Source organism: Phasianus colchicus, chromosome 25, assembly GCF_987193195.1.
Source record: "Phasianus colchicus chromosome 25, bPhaCol1.hap1.1, whole genome shotgun sequence".
In the NCBI taxonomy this organism is placed as follows: Eukaryota; Metazoa; Chordata; class Aves; order Galliformes; family Phasianidae; genus Phasianus; species Phasianus colchicus.
This window is the reverse complement of record NC_143460.1, coordinates 6,052,416-6,067,623: the sequence shown is the minus strand read 5'-3', so window position 1 is coordinate 6,067,623 and position 15,208 is coordinate 6,052,416. Positions and strand designations below refer to the sequence as shown.

At 43.8% G+C, this 15,208-nt stretch overlaps 2 protein-coding genes across 9 annotated transcripts in view; one reads left to right on the top strand and one right to left on the bottom strand.

Annotated features, from left to right (window-relative positions):
• SLC26A8 (solute carrier family 26 member 8) overlaps nucleotides 1-5,857 on the bottom strand; it is a 21,237-nt gene extending 15,380 nt beyond the window's left edge. For 6 of the 7 annotated variants that reach the window (XM_031608639.2, XM_031608637.2, XM_031608642.2 and 3 more), the window contains exons 1-4: nucleotides 5,768-5,857; nucleotides 3,649-3,887; nucleotides 1,047-1,186; nucleotides 584-700 (exon numbers count right to left, since the gene is read on the bottom strand). In XM_031608639.2, the coding sequence (XP_031464499.2) occupies nucleotides 584-700; nucleotides 1,047-1,186; nucleotides 3,649-3,818 (427 nt within the window). In that variant the 5' untranslated portion in view covers nucleotides 3,819-3,887; nucleotides 5,768-5,857. Of the gene's footprint in view, nucleotides 1-583; nucleotides 701-1,046; nucleotides 1,187-3,648; nucleotides 3,888-4,379; nucleotides 5,580-5,767 lie in introns of those variants that run through there. The other variant, XM_090124352.1, reaches the window with a different exon arrangement.
• Nucleotides 5,719-15,208, top strand: part of MAPK14 (mitogen-activated protein kinase 14) — a 23,396-nt gene continuing 13,906 nt past the window's right edge. For both annotated transcript variants that reach the window (XM_031608649.2, XM_031608648.2), the window contains exons 1-4: nucleotides 5,719-6,243; nucleotides 11,473-11,602; nucleotides 14,592-14,650; nucleotides 15,014-15,125. In XM_031608649.2, coding sequence (XP_031464509.1) covers nucleotides 6,128-6,243; nucleotides 11,473-11,602; nucleotides 14,592-14,650; nucleotides 15,014-15,125 — 417 coding nt within the window. In that variant the 5' untranslated portion in view covers nucleotides 5,719-6,127. The remainder of the gene's footprint in view (nucleotides 6,244-11,472; nucleotides 11,603-14,591; nucleotides 14,651-15,013; nucleotides 15,126-15,208) is intronic.

The following is a 15,208-nucleotide window of genomic DNA, read 5'->3' as shown; positions in this document are numbered from 1 at the left end:
CATCTGAAAATTTCAGACTCCTACAATTTTACAAGTGAAGTCTTTGTTTGGTCAGATGAACAAAAGAAAAAAGATTTTAATGTAAAGCACAAAAACAAACGTACTACAATGAACTGCCAGAACGTCCAAGAAATACAGCTTGTTTGAGAAAGAGCTGCCAAGTTATCTAAGAGGCCAGAACTCCACAGATCCACTTTTATGATAATGATAAGGACCTTCTCATATAATAATCTAGTTTCTGAACAAATTAAGAATGTAAAACCATCATCAGCGTAGTCATGGTGAGGAACTGCACAACCCCTGGAGAAAACCAGGACTAAGTGGGAAGCAGCTTGCTCTGGCCCTCTACTTTATGCAGGAGACACTTCCATGATGCACCAGCTGCCCCCTTTGCACTGCTGTCTGTGACAAAGGAGCTGTGGTAGTTTGTGCCTTCAGGAGCAGATGTGAAACAATGAATCGAGAATCTGGAAGTCTGGATTCTCCCCTAAATAATGCCTGCACATGAGATGCTTTTTGAAGCAGCACTGAACACAATCTCTAAGTCCTGTAGAAACATTTTGCAATGCAGAATAAAACTCACCAATTGAGATGTGATGTGAACTTCCAAATACAACATACAGCATTGAGCAGCAGAATGCAGAAAGGAAGCCATTGATCGTTGGTAGAGGTAAGCCAGCCAGCCAAACTCCTAACAGCCCTAGAAAGCAAAAATCTAACAGATTTTGCAAAGTGGATTTTAAAGATTGCTATTTTTCTTGCAATACAGGAAAACGCTGCTGTTAGTATATATTTATATACTTAAATTAGAGGGAAACTTTATGAAAAAAGGCAGTATCTTATCCTCAAAATTACACCATGTAACATTTGATTATAGAATATGTTTTCTTGCAAGTATGGAAATTAATAAATTAATGATTTAAGGAATTTGTGAATTAAAGTTCCCACATAATTCGATGACATCTGAAAGAACAGGATAACACACACATTATGAAAAGGATGATGTACAAAAGGAAGCAAGAGTGTTTTTTCTTTTCTCTGCCTACCTTGAGGAACCTGAACCAACCCAACATTTAGGCCTGCATGGAGGTCCTTCAAGATCCATTCTCTGAACTGATAGGAAAAAAGCCAATTCAGGATAGGGAACCTCTTGTATAAGATCTTTTTGAAACTTTCCCAGGAGAACCTGAAAAGAATCAGATAAGATAAGCTGTGTGTAAAGTTCTTCATGACGACCATGTCTGCAGCCCTTTTGCATGACCTCATACTTTGCAGGAATAGAAGCAACACTGCTACTCACAGATCTCTGAAGGCACTGTATACTCTGAACCTGCTTTGCCTTCTGCAGAGCTGGTGCATAACACGAGTCCCATACAAGCACCCCTGTGCCTTTGCATTCCTTTCAGATGAATCGCGAATACTTTGTATGCCATTCATATGATACCCTGTCAACGCCAGAGCACTGAATGCATCAATTACTTGACCTCATTAACATACTGCAGAAAATCAGGAGACAGCATTTTGATACCTCCTATCCTAATCTAGAAGAAAAATACATAGCTGCTACATCTGGAGGGGAAGAAAAAAAAAAAAAAAAAAAAAGACAAGCCTATTGCTTCTCCAAAAAAGCAGTCAAATGGTTCCTGTATTACACTTAACATGGGAATGCAAGCAGGACTTGGCCTACATGCTTTTTTCTGCCTAAATGTCTTTGGATCAGTATTTCCAGCAGGTAAATTCTGAGTAGCCCTAAAGCCCTGTGCTCCCCCTTCTCTTTTTTAATCCCCTGACTATAGTGGAGATCTTCTACTCACAAACCAAAGATACACAATGCAGTATCTGCCCAATTCCTCTGGCAACCCTGAATAGTGGCTGGGGAGACTGAGCCCCAATTAGCATTACAGAGTCCAGTCCCTTTCCATCATTTTATTGTCTGAGGTGATTACATGCGGGATGACCAGTGAATACAAAATAGAGAACAGAGAAAATACACAAGATAGGGAAGTGGAAAAGAAACAGAGAAAAGAGTATGAGGAAGCAAGAAAGACACAAGTCTTAAATGGGGAATTGAGGAAGGGCATAAAGATTTTCTGATAAAGCAGCAAGTGCAGTGATAAAGATTCCAATAATATTAGCCATGACTTTAAAACAAAATTCTCCCTTTGATCTCTGCACAAGACTTATTTCATTGCATCAGGAATTTGTGAGTGGCAGCCTTAACTCTAGATCACATATCATAATTATACACAATTCAAGCCTTTCTGTTAATTTTGTTCCTCTGACTCCAATCTTCTTTAGCACCGGAAAAAAAGCCTTACTGTACAGTCCAAAGGATCTCACAATTGCAGAAATTAATCAACAATGAGCCTTCAAGATGAAATGAAAAACTAGAAAGCACAGTAGTAACTCAAACTCTAGCTCCACTTGCCTTCACTTATTACCAGGAAATTCTTTTGCAACAGTGCCAGTAAAACAGGATCCATGGTTTTAGGCTGCTGTCACACTCATTGCTGAGCTACACTGTATGGTGTAAGAGCTAGTTACACAAAAGAGAGAGGTCTGGCTCTTCTGTGCTGCTTTTCCTTCTGTGTCCTGTCCCATCTGGCAGCAGCAAGCTGTTAGATTAGTTCACCACACCTTTTGGAACCTCACCCATAGCTAGACTTGAGTCTCAAGGCATGTCAAAGTCACTGTCCCAAAATAACACTCTGAGTTTCAGTATACCTTCAGAATACATGCTGAAACAAAGCTTAGAGAAATGATGAATCAGAGATTTTTTTATTTACTTTTTTTTATGAGGACTTTGTAGTGTAGACTCAGCCATAACCACGGGCAGTCCACTCCACATCCAAAGAGACTCATTTGGAAAACCAAAAGCATTCATGGTCAAACAAAACTAAAAGGGAAGCTGATGAAAGGGCTTCCTATTTTTGATTATATTTGCCTTGCTGGAAGAACACCAGGAATTCTCCTAACTCATCGACAAAGACTGCCTTCTACTGAGCCTGCAGGGCTCCTCTGGCAGAAGATACGCTTCTGTCCCTAGGATAATGCCCAAAAGAAAATTTTGGCAGATGGGAAAATCAGGCTGTGGAAACATTAATACTGTATAGGCAGTACCATTTGCATCACCCATTCTCCTCAAAGAATGCAGGAACGTAGCTCCAAAATAACGCAAAAGCAATTCAGCCAATCTCAGCCATACCATTATGTAACTTTCCATGTCCCCAGCTAAGAAGGAACAGAAAACAGCTCTTGAAATTTAAGAAACACAAGTATCAAAAGGCAGAAATCAGAAAAAATGCAAGTGAAAGCTTTGTCTGACAGCTGGGCTGAAGGAAGCACTGGAGGGGCTGCAAATATTAACAACTTCTCCTTACAGTGTATATATCCTTCACACTATCATAGTCCTGAAGTGAACAAACACTCCTACAGATTGCTAAACTGGGGGATAGGGGGGGTGCTGTTCTTGCATACTTCACTGCAAGTTTCTCCAGCTGGCTGTTCTGCTACAGTTATCAATCAATACAATTCAGCATTTTAATTACAAGCTGCAGGAAGACATTAGCATCTTTCCAGATTTGGGCTAGAAGAGCCTCATTTTATTATTTTTTTTTACACCTGTCAAATTCCTAGCATACAGCTCACCTGCAACGTAGCCGTGTCTTCTTTTCAGGGATTTGTGGCTCTCCACCAAAGGTGGAATGTAGGTTTCTTTCCAGGAATGCTTGTATGTGTTCCTCAGTCTGCATTTCTCTTTGGACTCTGTAAAATGCCGGTTGCCTCCTGGTATGGACTGTATCATTGTCTAGTTCCATATTTTCTTTTTGATGAGGAATATCAAATACTGGAGATGACAATTAAACCTCTCATTCTTGGCAGTGAGACTGGAAGAAACAGACAAGGTGACTGAAATACCTATTAAAACCAAAACCAATAACAAGCATATGACATCTGTCCATCCCAGCATAACTCCTGTGAAGCCAACAGCTACAGCAAGGATAAGCAAGGCTCTGGAGACTAAAATCCTTGGAAGGATGCTGCTGTTAGGATCAAGCAAACTGACTGCCAGAACACTGAGTCCTTCTGGAATTTGTCTTGATTCTGCTCTATAGGAAAGACCAGCTTGGATGCTCTCCATTATGGGATCCCCAAAGCAGGTCTGTGTTAAAGGAAGAAAATACAGTGCCTCTCCATAAACTTATCACAACTGAGAAACAGTTTGAACTCTCCTTGTTTCCAGTGCTGGAAGAAAAAATGCTTAGATTGAATTATACAGAGATCATCTAAATAAGAGGCCATACAATGCCATAGTTTGCAGTAAAAAATTGGTATCTGATATCATTCAGGTTTTTAAATGCCCCAAAATTTTGACTCACATTCCTCAGCATTAAAATATCAGGAAGATCTGAATTCAATCACTACTGCTCGGATTAGGTAAGATGTAAGTTCCCAAAGTGAATACTGAGTAAGAAGTCCAGTGAAAGAGCAGATGTAAACCCAAGTTCTCATACTGACAGCTGAGGCAGGAAAAAAAATTCAAATCCAGAGTTATCAACTGAAAGTACAGAGACAACATAGGAAAAAGGCTGTGCCATACGGAAAGGTAGTTTTTAGCTGTTGACAGAAAAAAAAAATAAGGAAAATGAGAAGCATGAAAAGGCAGTAAGCGAGCAGAAAGTCCAGTCAAAATGCAATGTAAGTACCAAAACCTGGGCGGAAAAAAAAAAAAAAAAAGTTTTCTCCTCGTTTTTTGTTTCCTGAATTGTCAGGATCTGTTTGTACAGGTCTGGTGTTTTGATATGCCACTTCTGACAGAGCAACAGGGACCCGGCACCCCGGAGGCATTCCCACCAACACACACGTGGGGCACGGTTTCTTCCTCTTTTTACTAAGGAGATACACAAAGGTCTTCCAGAAGAGAGTTTAAGAGACATTTTGTTCATTAGCACTGCATGCCCAGTACAAGTTGCTGTTTGAGCACAATCACTTTTCTTCAAGGTAAGGTAACACAACAAAGCAAGCTAAAAAGAAGCTCAAGTTTGCAAACTGAAGTCCAAGCAGACAGGGATACAGGGATACAGCAGTATCAGCTCAGCTCCCCGCACCTCCACAGGCTTGGAGACCCCCAGAGGGAATGGAGCACTCCTGTAAACCCTCACAGGAGCAGCACTGCTGGTTGTGCAGCACTGCTGGTTGTGCAGCACTGCTGGGTGTGCAGCACTGCTGGGTGTGCAGCACTGCTGGGTGTGCAGCACTGCTGGGTGTGCAGCACTGCTGGCACCTCAGAACACCTCAGCCTCGCTGAAGGCCCTGGCAGGTCAGCGCGGGCCTGCTGCCTCAGGTTAGCGTTCTCATGGATATTTTGCCTAAAGCACGCCCTCAAGGAGACAAAAGCAGGCCTCAGGAAAACAAGCTGTGCCGCCTTAATTTTAGCCTGCGTGGGTAGGAACACCTCACAGCATCGCACTCTTCGTAACACGGGACGCAGCAAGTCCGCAGCCCGCCTCCCCCCGCTCTCGCGAGAGCTCCCCCGTGCCGCTCCGCATCGCCTCCATATTGGGGCATCTCTGCCCGCGGCGCCTCAACTCTCGCGAGAGCGGCCGACCGAAGCAGAGGGCCTCAGTGGGAGCGGGGAGGCGGTGCGGCCGGGCCGGGCCCAGCCCGAGCTGCGCCGCTGGGGGCGGGTCGCGGCCTCGTCTGTCCCGTCCTCCCTGCGGCGGAGTGCCTCCCTCCGGCCCTCCCTATCGGCCGGCCCCTCCCTCACCTCCCGGGGCCGGCCCGCCCCTCGCAGCGCGGAGGAGGAGGGAGAGGGCGAGGCGTGTGTGCGGGGAGGGGAGGCGGCGGAGTGAGGGCGGCTGAGAGGAGGGGAGGGCGAAGGAGCAACCGCCCCGCGCGAGGCTCGGCCCCGGGCGGCGTGAGGCGGGGAGGGCGCGGGCGGGGCGGCGGCCAACGGTCGGTGTTAGGAGACGGCGGTGTGAAGGGGCGGCGTGGGAGGAGCGAGGCGGGGAGAAGGAAGCGGGCAGGAAGGCAGGCGGGAGCTGCGCTGCTGCTGGAGGTGCCGCCGCAGCCGCGGGCGCAGCCGCCCCCTCCCGCCGGGCCGGGCGGGGTGGGCTCCGCAGCCGAGATGTCTCAGGAGCGGCCCAAGTTTTACCGCCAGGAGCTCAACAAGACGGTGTGGGAGGTGCCCGAGCGCTACCAAAACCTCTCCCCGGTCGGGTCCGGGGCCTACGGCTCCGTCTGGTGAGTGGCGGCTCCGGGCCGGGTTCTGCCCTGGGCGCCGCTCCGCGCCGCTCCCCGCAGCGCCGGGCGTTGCAGCACGGCCGGTGGCACCGGGACATTTTTGCAGGGGAAGATAATCGCGTCCCAGCCCCCAGCGTGATCTCATTTGGGCATATTTCGCAGTGCCTTCTCGCAGCTGGGAGGTGGGGGCGGAGAGGATGCGGGCTGGCGAGGCCCCGAGCTCCGCGCGGCTCTACTGCTGTCCCGGTTTCCTTCTGGACCCGGAGGACGGGACGTGAGCCGGGAGCTGCGGAGGGCTGCTGCGTCCCCTGGCAGCCGCTGCGAGAACCATTTTAGCGGCGGCAGCGCGGCTCTGCTCGGTGCACGGCGAGCGCTGCCTGCAGGAGCGAAGTCTGGGGTCGGCGTGCAGGAATGAGGAGAGCTCGGAGTCGGGCTCGGTTTTTAATGCTTGCCTCATAGCAACGCGTTTGTAATTTCTCTGCAAAATATATCGGATCGTGAAATGCAGATCAGCTGGGCTGCTGACATCGTTTAATCTTAAAGACGAGGTTGTGTCCGGATCGCACTGACGTTCCGACTCAAGCGGTCACACAGCAGAGGTGAATAAAGCAGCGCAGGCTGCTGACCGTTCTGGTTTTTGCTCTGTCAGTGCGATCGGAGTTCTCACACGGGTGTGCGATGACTGTACATCTGTGCTGCTGCTGTCTTGGAGCAGGCGTGCCTATTTTTTTCATTAACGTAGCATACAAATTTATATCATGACTGTCATTTATATTTTAAGGAGCAATGCGTGCTGACCTCTATCAGTAGAAAAAGGAGCTGTTTTCATGCGATGCAGTTTTAAGAAAGTTCTCTTCTGTTCTGCTCTCAGGAAGCTCTGCTGAGATAATACACATTTCTTAAAACTGTAGTGTCCCAAGTATGTAAGTGCTTGTATGTCATAAAAGACAGAGCCCAACCAATTATAGTGCCAAGGGTAACCAATATATCTTCTGTTTTGTTTTTTAATAACTGAAGGACTTCTGGTGAAAGAAAGGGCTCAGTGCCCCAGCTGATAAATACTCCTTTAGCTGCCGTGGTTACGTAACTCCCTTGGTGCAATAGGAAGTGGATTTGCTCCATGTCTGTTGTATTCAGGCCGGCCCTTCGTGGTGCATGCAGCCCTTTCCTCTTCTGTTCTCCCCCTCCCCATGGTCTGTTGTGTACGTAATGCTTCCAATGTTTGTTTTCACAACCAATTACTGAAGAGTTGGCATCACGAATTTCCTGTCGTGCTGCCTCCGAACTTTCGAAGATTGTGCAACTGTGTTCGGCCTGGATTGAAGCAGTTCTGTCTCGGAAGCAGTTTCAGATGTATTGCACATGGATCTTAGCGCAGTCTTTTTCATGATTTTCTTTGTGTTCTACCAAAAACTTGTTTCAGACAGACAAGTTATAGAGAAAAGTATTACCCGTGCGTGTATAATTAACTTTGTAATGTAAAGCTTCAAACGGTGATGCACAGTGTTGAGGATGTTCCTAGAATGGCTGGTTCCACTCTGTTCCTCTGGAGAGTTTCTTCCCTGTTCCTTATCCTGCTCTGGGAAAATGTACCTGCGCTTGGTTCAGACTTGGAGTTTGGAGTGCCCTCTTTTGGGATAGCAAACCATGGGGCTTTAACCAGCCTTAAATGGAGCGCTTAAATGCACTCCTGTATCTGTCTGCAGCACTGTTAGAATATAATGAGACACTTTATTTACTTGTCAGGATGAGAGATTTAAAAAGGAGGACTTTCTGGAAAGTGGAGGAAAAAATAATAAAAGAATTAAGCCTGCAAATGAATGAATTAGACTATGCAGTGTCTGTTGCAGGCTGCTTTAAATGTCTTACTAAGTTGGAACACCATGATAGAAAATCCTGACTTTATTTTTTGCAGTCAGTGGATGGAGAATGGTGTTCTGCTCAGGCAGCCAAAGCATGTCCTTAGTGTTAGAGTGAGTGTTCTCATGTCTTCTGGAGGGCTGGGAGAAGGATATTCTAACAGCCAGCTTGGGTATTTTTCAGGGCCCATATTTAAAAACTGAAAATATGTAGAGATTAAAGTAGGGCTTCGGTGCCAAAACTTTGAGAAACGTCAATATGTACCCTCAGATCGTTCATCACTGAACCACATTAACAATTGTGGTGACATCTGTTGTGTGAAGTGATATTTCAATTCGTTCTTGCCAGCGTTTTGTATATTCATGTAAGTCTTCTGCATTACAAGGATTCTGTCAAAATCAGTAACAAGGTCTGCACTAAAACGTGTGGGTTACTGAAATATCAGTCTTGTATACTTCATGTAAGGGAGAGGTCGATGCAGCATCTTGCAGTGGGAGCTGCTGGGCCGTCTGGGATGGGTGGGCTGTGAGTCGTGGTTCAGCAGGAGAATGGCTGCTGTTGGTGTCTGCAGGCAGCATTAGTTCAGCCCCTTGTAAGCAAAGGGGTGCTCTGAAGCTTGTTGCCATCAGCTTATAAAATGTGAGGGCAAATTTGGTGTGCTTCTAGCAGCTTATTTTATTGATTCTTATTTTTTTTCCCCCAACAGCAATTTCCGTAGAACAATGTTTTTGCTTTAATTGCTTTGCAGTCTCTGTTGTTTACTTTGGAAAGTAAACTGCTAAGTCTTACTCTTGCTCAGAATCTTGCATAAAGGTCCTTCAGCTTCTCCTGTTTGCAGGCTGTCAGGCTACAGAGCTGTTACACAACTGAGAGGTCTGCTCCTCTCCTCCATAGTTGTACCAGCACTGACTGAATGTCCTGCGAGTGATGAAGGTACTGAGATGATCCCCCTATTTATAAACTAGCAGGAGAATGCAGTGGATTTAAGACACATTAAACCATCGCTCTGGAGGAAATGAAATAACCCTAAATATCACCTATTTAGCAGCAGTTCCTCTGTGTACGTTTTTTGTGCAGCGTGTGTCTTTAGGCTTAGTAATCCCTTATCAAGATGTGCAGTGCCTCTATACACAGGATAGGTACCAGCGTCTCCAACCAGGTGTGTGGGGGTACAAAACGAGTTGCAGCACTGTGAGTGGGACGGAGCAGCCATGCAGGTGTCAGAACATGGGAGAGGAAGGAAGGTTGGCCAGCAGTGGGCGTGCACAGAAAAGCAGGAAGCAGAGCTCAGGAAGGGAAGGCTGCTGGAAACTTGGTGTGTTAAGAAATGAAATAAGGGTGAGCATGTGTTTCCTACGGGGAGCTTTTTATTGCAAGATTTATGGAAGGAGAATCTAAAACACCTGAGATAGTTGGCAGCTGGTTGAGATTCATGACTAATCACAACAGCCTGTACTGAATGAAGATGGCTAACCTTACTTTTGTGCGAAGTCCCAGAAAACACCTCAAGTATTGTCATCCAGTTAGTCTGAATTAGGTGTGACTGCATATTGCAAAGCGGTGAAACTTTATTTTAAAAAAGTATTCTGTATTCCTGAGCTGCTGTATCTGAAATATCCATTTTTGTAGTGATGTGTGAAAACTTAATATAGATAATTTGAAAGCAAGATTAGAAGATGAACACTTAATTGCATTTTCCATACATGCAGACTGGAGGAGGTGATTATGAATGGGCATTCTTGTGGACAGTATGGAGTAGCTCCAGTAATTCAGCTATGGCAATTTGCTGTTCCTGTGATCTTCCTTCTAGCTATATTTTCATATCTCTTCCAGAAAGTTCCTCGTGCTGTGTGTACAGATATCCCTTATACAGAAGGAGATGCCCTTTTCTGTCACCTGTGGAGGTTTTCCCATTCCCTTGTAGGACCTCAGGGAAGGATTGCTGTTGGTAGAAGCAAGTCTGTATTTTATTTTCTAGCTTTAGTTCTTGTAATCATAATACAACAAGTTCCTCGAAACTGCAATTTTAAGATAAGTTATCTTTCTGCAAGTGAATTCATGTTCATTTCTTTTCAGTTAGCTTTTTTTTTTTTGTCTGTGCAATTGTGAGTTTGTTCTAGAACCACATTTGTGTTTGGTTTTGGACCTGTTGGCTGAATCGCTTCACATTTTGTGTTTGTAAATGTAATCTTTCCTTTTCCCTCCGTGCTGATCAAAGGCCGGCACATTCTCGCTTGTTAGTGCAGCTGGGAGCCTGCCCTGTGTTGGACTGCAGAAGGAGACTCAACAAATGTTGTCCTTCTCTCACTTCCACCCTTTCCCCACATTTGTAATTTTGTATCAGAATAACCTCAATTTCACATCCTGTTTCTGCTCCTCCTCCCTTTTTGACAAGCCAGAGCTAGTTTTGGATAACAGCATTGAAGACAAGAAAAAAAGAGTAATTTGATTGCTAGCTAAGTGTCTGCTTTTCCTTAGGTTTTTAAATCTGCAGCCCAGAGCTCTGGAAGGTTCTGTGCAGCATGTCAGGCTGGTCACATCTTTCTTCCAGTGCTTAAAGCTTTTGTTGTTTAACAATTACTGGGCTTCTGCTTCTGAATTTTGTCAGTGAAGAGATTATGGAAGAGCTTCAAGGAATGATGTTGCAGTACAAAGTGTCTGTTATGTGCACACGCAACAAGTTATCACACAATTGGCATTAGTTTTTTATGCATTATAAGGAATATTATTTTAATGTTTCTGCAAATTTTAGTGATGTACAGTGAAGTTTCACTTATGCATGTACATTTTTTTGTAGCAAGCGCTTAGGATTGGGTGCAGTACACCTGTGAGGTTTGACTGAGATGAGCGAGCATCATCGGTGATTTCTCCTAGCAGCAGGCATGAGATTTTTGTATGGACTTAAAACCTTAAAAGATGGTATCGTGAGCACAGCAAATTATTTTGTGATGAAGTGTGCTTTATGAGAATACATTTAAGAATACGGATAGTATTTACAAGTATTCTTCCTCTCTCCAGAGTTTTGTTGCCTTGTTAACATTTAAAATCATAACTGTGCTATAGGCAGAAGAGTCATAAACATTTCTTTCCTTTTTTTCCTGCAAAATTACTTTTTAAAGATACTATTTTCCCAAAACAAAATTCATCTTAGAAACGTTTTCAGTAAGACCCAACGTTTGTATCAATGTGTGTGAATTTGCAGTCAGGTTGCAGACCAGGATGCCTGGATGTTATTGGTGGTGGAGAGAGGGAGAAATTGAATCGACCGTGTGACTCAGTCCCTGCACAGTTGCTATCTGGAGTTGCTAAATGGATTTGAGGGTATTTATAAGTGATTCATTTTGACAGTTTGATTACTCTTTGTTGTAGTTCTGCCTTTGACACAAAAACTGGGTTGCGAGTGGCTGTAAAGAAGCTGTCCCGGCCATTTCAGTCTATCATCCATGCCAAAAGGACCTACCGAGAACTACGGCTACTGAAGCATATGAAACATGAAAATGTAAGTTGAAGGAGATGATATGAGAAGTTGGGCTATCCAGCATGATTGCATTCAAGGCTGATTGCACAGGTTTTTCAGATAGTAAATACACAGCTTGCAGGAGTCCAGTGAATCATGGTTGAAGGTTTTTTTTCTTGCATGTCATCATGTCAGAAAGAGTTGGAGCACTTCTTCACTAGATTCCTGTAGATAAACAGGGATAAAAAAGGGGAGGGGAAGATATCAGACGTCTGTTCTTGCAAGCCATCCATTTCAACAACAAAGCAGACCATGAATGGTTATGCTAAGATATGCTATATGCTGTCTAATCATTTTTTCTGTTTAACTTCCATTTGCTATAGAAACCAGTTGAGCAATTCTCTGTGTTTGTGGCATTAAGACTCTGGCATATTAATATCATATGCTGTTCAGAGCAAATATTGCCTGCAGTTGAGCAAAAATTCTTTTCCCTTCTGTAGAGCTGTCAACGTCAAGAGGAAAGGAAGGTCTTAATTTCTGTACAGGTGAACTCCAATGTAGCAGAAGGGAAATACTGTTTTGGAAGTGGACTGAGCAAGCCTAGTGTTTCTAACACAACAAACAATTCCAATTTTGATGGACGGTTCTCCCTGGATGGTTGGATCAGAACTTCTTTTGTGGCTGTGGTGGTTGTGTGCTGTGGCTTCTTACTGCCACAGCGAGCAGGTGGTTTCCCTTGAATCTTGTTTGCGTTGTCAGTGTGGCTGATGTAATTGGACCTTTTGGTGCACACGCACACACTGCACTCAGCAGTACTTCCTCAGTGCCTCTATGTGATGCTGTTATCTTAATAACAGAGGTAGCGATCGATCCTGCTTAATATCTATCCCCCAAAGTTTTTTTTCCTGTACCTTTTCTCATACCTGGAATATATTCAAAGCTTTCCTCTAGAACTGTTTGGAGAATGTGTTCAGATGCATCTCTACATCAGCACATCAGTCCGTTTTGTCTAAGCTAATTAGGTTAGATTTCTATGATTCTATGATTACACAATGGGGACTAGCCTGGTGCTACAGCAGTTCTGTGTTTGGTGTTCAATAACATTTTTGATTAGTGTTGCAGAGTGCATATTAGCTTTGAGAGTAAGAGATAAGACGATGATGTTTGAATTCTTTGTATATGGAAGTGTTTATTATCGCTTCATTGTACCGCTGTCTGTCTGTGGGAAGTTTCTCTGGGTTGTGGTTTGAAAATCCTGCAGATGCAGAGATGCTTAGAGCCAGTTCAGACAGGCTGGTTAGTTCAAGTGAGCTTTCTATTCAGACCTCGGTTTGGAAGTAAAATACACTGCTTTACGTGACTCAGAATTCTTCAGTAAATCCAGTATTTATATATATATATAAATTCAGTAGGTACAGCATTTTAAGGATCTTGAGCAGGGCTAGTTTTCTCTCCTGTATATAGACCGATTGTGTTGATCTTGAGCAAATAAATCTGCCTATGGAGCAGTCAGGCATGGTTGTGTTATACTTTCAAGCTCCAGGAGGCCTCATTAGCTTGCATAAGGCAGATTACTGAACAGATGTGAGAGTGAACTTGGGTTTGGTGTCATATGAAGAAATTAACAACCTAAAATTCAAGGGGTGTGCAGAAATTCAGGAGTTGATTCTCAGTCCGTGGGTGACCAGCTTCATTAGAACTGTGTCAGTGATGTGCTACAGAGTAAATGTTTTTTTTTTGCGAAACTTGTCAGTGAGAAAGATATGGATAGCTCAGTAGTGTGCTTTACACTGTAGCAAGATGAAAATGGTAAGGGAGGAAATGGAAATCTTGGTAACAAAGTCATTTTTTGGCTTTTGCCTGCTAAACTGGGAGGATAATGTTGCATATTTTCTGTAAACATTGGTATGGAGGAGCCCACGGAACAAAGAAAGCATAAGAGTTATTTTGCAGCATGGATGTTAATGGTAAGAGGTTGATTCTGTCATCCTTGACAATTGCAAATGACAGGATAAAATTGTGCTCAAAGGGAACCTTGGCATCCAACTCTTGGTTTGACATGCACACTTGAACCAAATGCTGCAATGTGTATGAATTCAAGGCAGGTGAGATGCAAGCTTAAAATAGGAGGAAGGAGCCTGTACCTTTATCTCGTATTCCTAAATTATGCTGTGCTGTTAAGAGAAGGATAATAAGTTTTAAAAGCAAATCTCAGTGAAAATTTGAATAATTTTACAGACCAGATGGATTGTTTTCAAAATGAAATGTAAATGACCTAGAAGGTAGGTACAGAGTAATAAGGTATAATCATGCATTTCCATGAGGTAACACATTCGTTGCCTTTTGCTCTCCACTGCTGGAACAGGTTAGCTGTGAAAATGAGGGGTGGAGTGGAGACTCTTAGGGCAGCAGATATAAATGGCAGTGTGAAGCTGTCAGCTCTTGGTGAAATTTGGGTCTGTACTGCAGTGTGCTGTTTTTCTGACTTATTTCACTTCTACTTATTTTCCAGTGTAGACATTACTATTTGTTGCTTGCATTAGAGATCCTTGGTGGTTTTCTTCCTCTAGCTATTACTCAGTGCAAGTGAAAAAAAAGTCACCTGCTTCTGATCTAATGTGTAGTTAACAGCATAACTAAGAACCTGGCAGGAAGCAAACTGATTTCTGCCTGGTGTTTGCTCATCCGTTTATTTCCTCACCAAACTTTAGCTGGGTTTTAAAGAAGGTATTTTTAACCATTGCTGACACTTGCCTTTTATTGACTTGGCTTGCTGTGGCTCCTGCTTGATGTTTTGAGTGGATGGCTGGTTTGAAAGACAGCTGTTATATTTTGTCTAATTTTTTTACTCAACATTTGAATGCTTGTTTCTGAGCTTGTATGAATACTAATTTGCTTGCATCCAGATGATTCATGTAGTTGGAAATAAACGTCTGTTGGAAGGAGTAGTTTCTGTTCCACAAAGGACCTTATTAACTGTATCACTTATGTGATTAATGTATTTCATGGCTTTTTCACTTTGCCTTTCCAGGTGATCGGCTTGCTGGATGTGTTCACCCCTGCCAAATCACTAGAAGAATTCAATGATGTGTAGGTAACTTCTCTGAAAGTTGCAACAAAACGTCTTTTGTATCTTCCTCCCCTCTCCCAGATTATTGTAGGAATTCTGCCGCCTTAATTTGTCTGCCATTGTTTTGAATCAGCTGTGAAATTCAGCACGTTACTGGGACACCCTGTACTAATGGACTCTTCCAGCTTGTTCATGTCTATTTTATTGGCCAGTGCTGCAGGAATCAGTGCACTGATCTGCTACATTATTTAATGAGCTATGAACTATATTTTATTCAGTAAAATGCTGAGGAGGCTGCCATGCTACTGGAGCTTTATAAAGAGTTCTTATCCTAATCATGTTGAAGGGATTGCTTCATAGCCTGTGTTTCCTTTTGTTGATAGGTACTTGGTGACACACCTCATGGGAGCTGATCTAAACAACATTGTGAAATGCCAGAAACTCACAGATGACCACGTGCAGTTCCTCATATACCAGATTCTTCGGGGGCTGAAGGTACCTGCTTCTGTCCTGCCTGAATGGTGATAGCTCCTCAGTGGGAAGTAGAAATTGTTGATGAATGTCATATCCTTAGAATT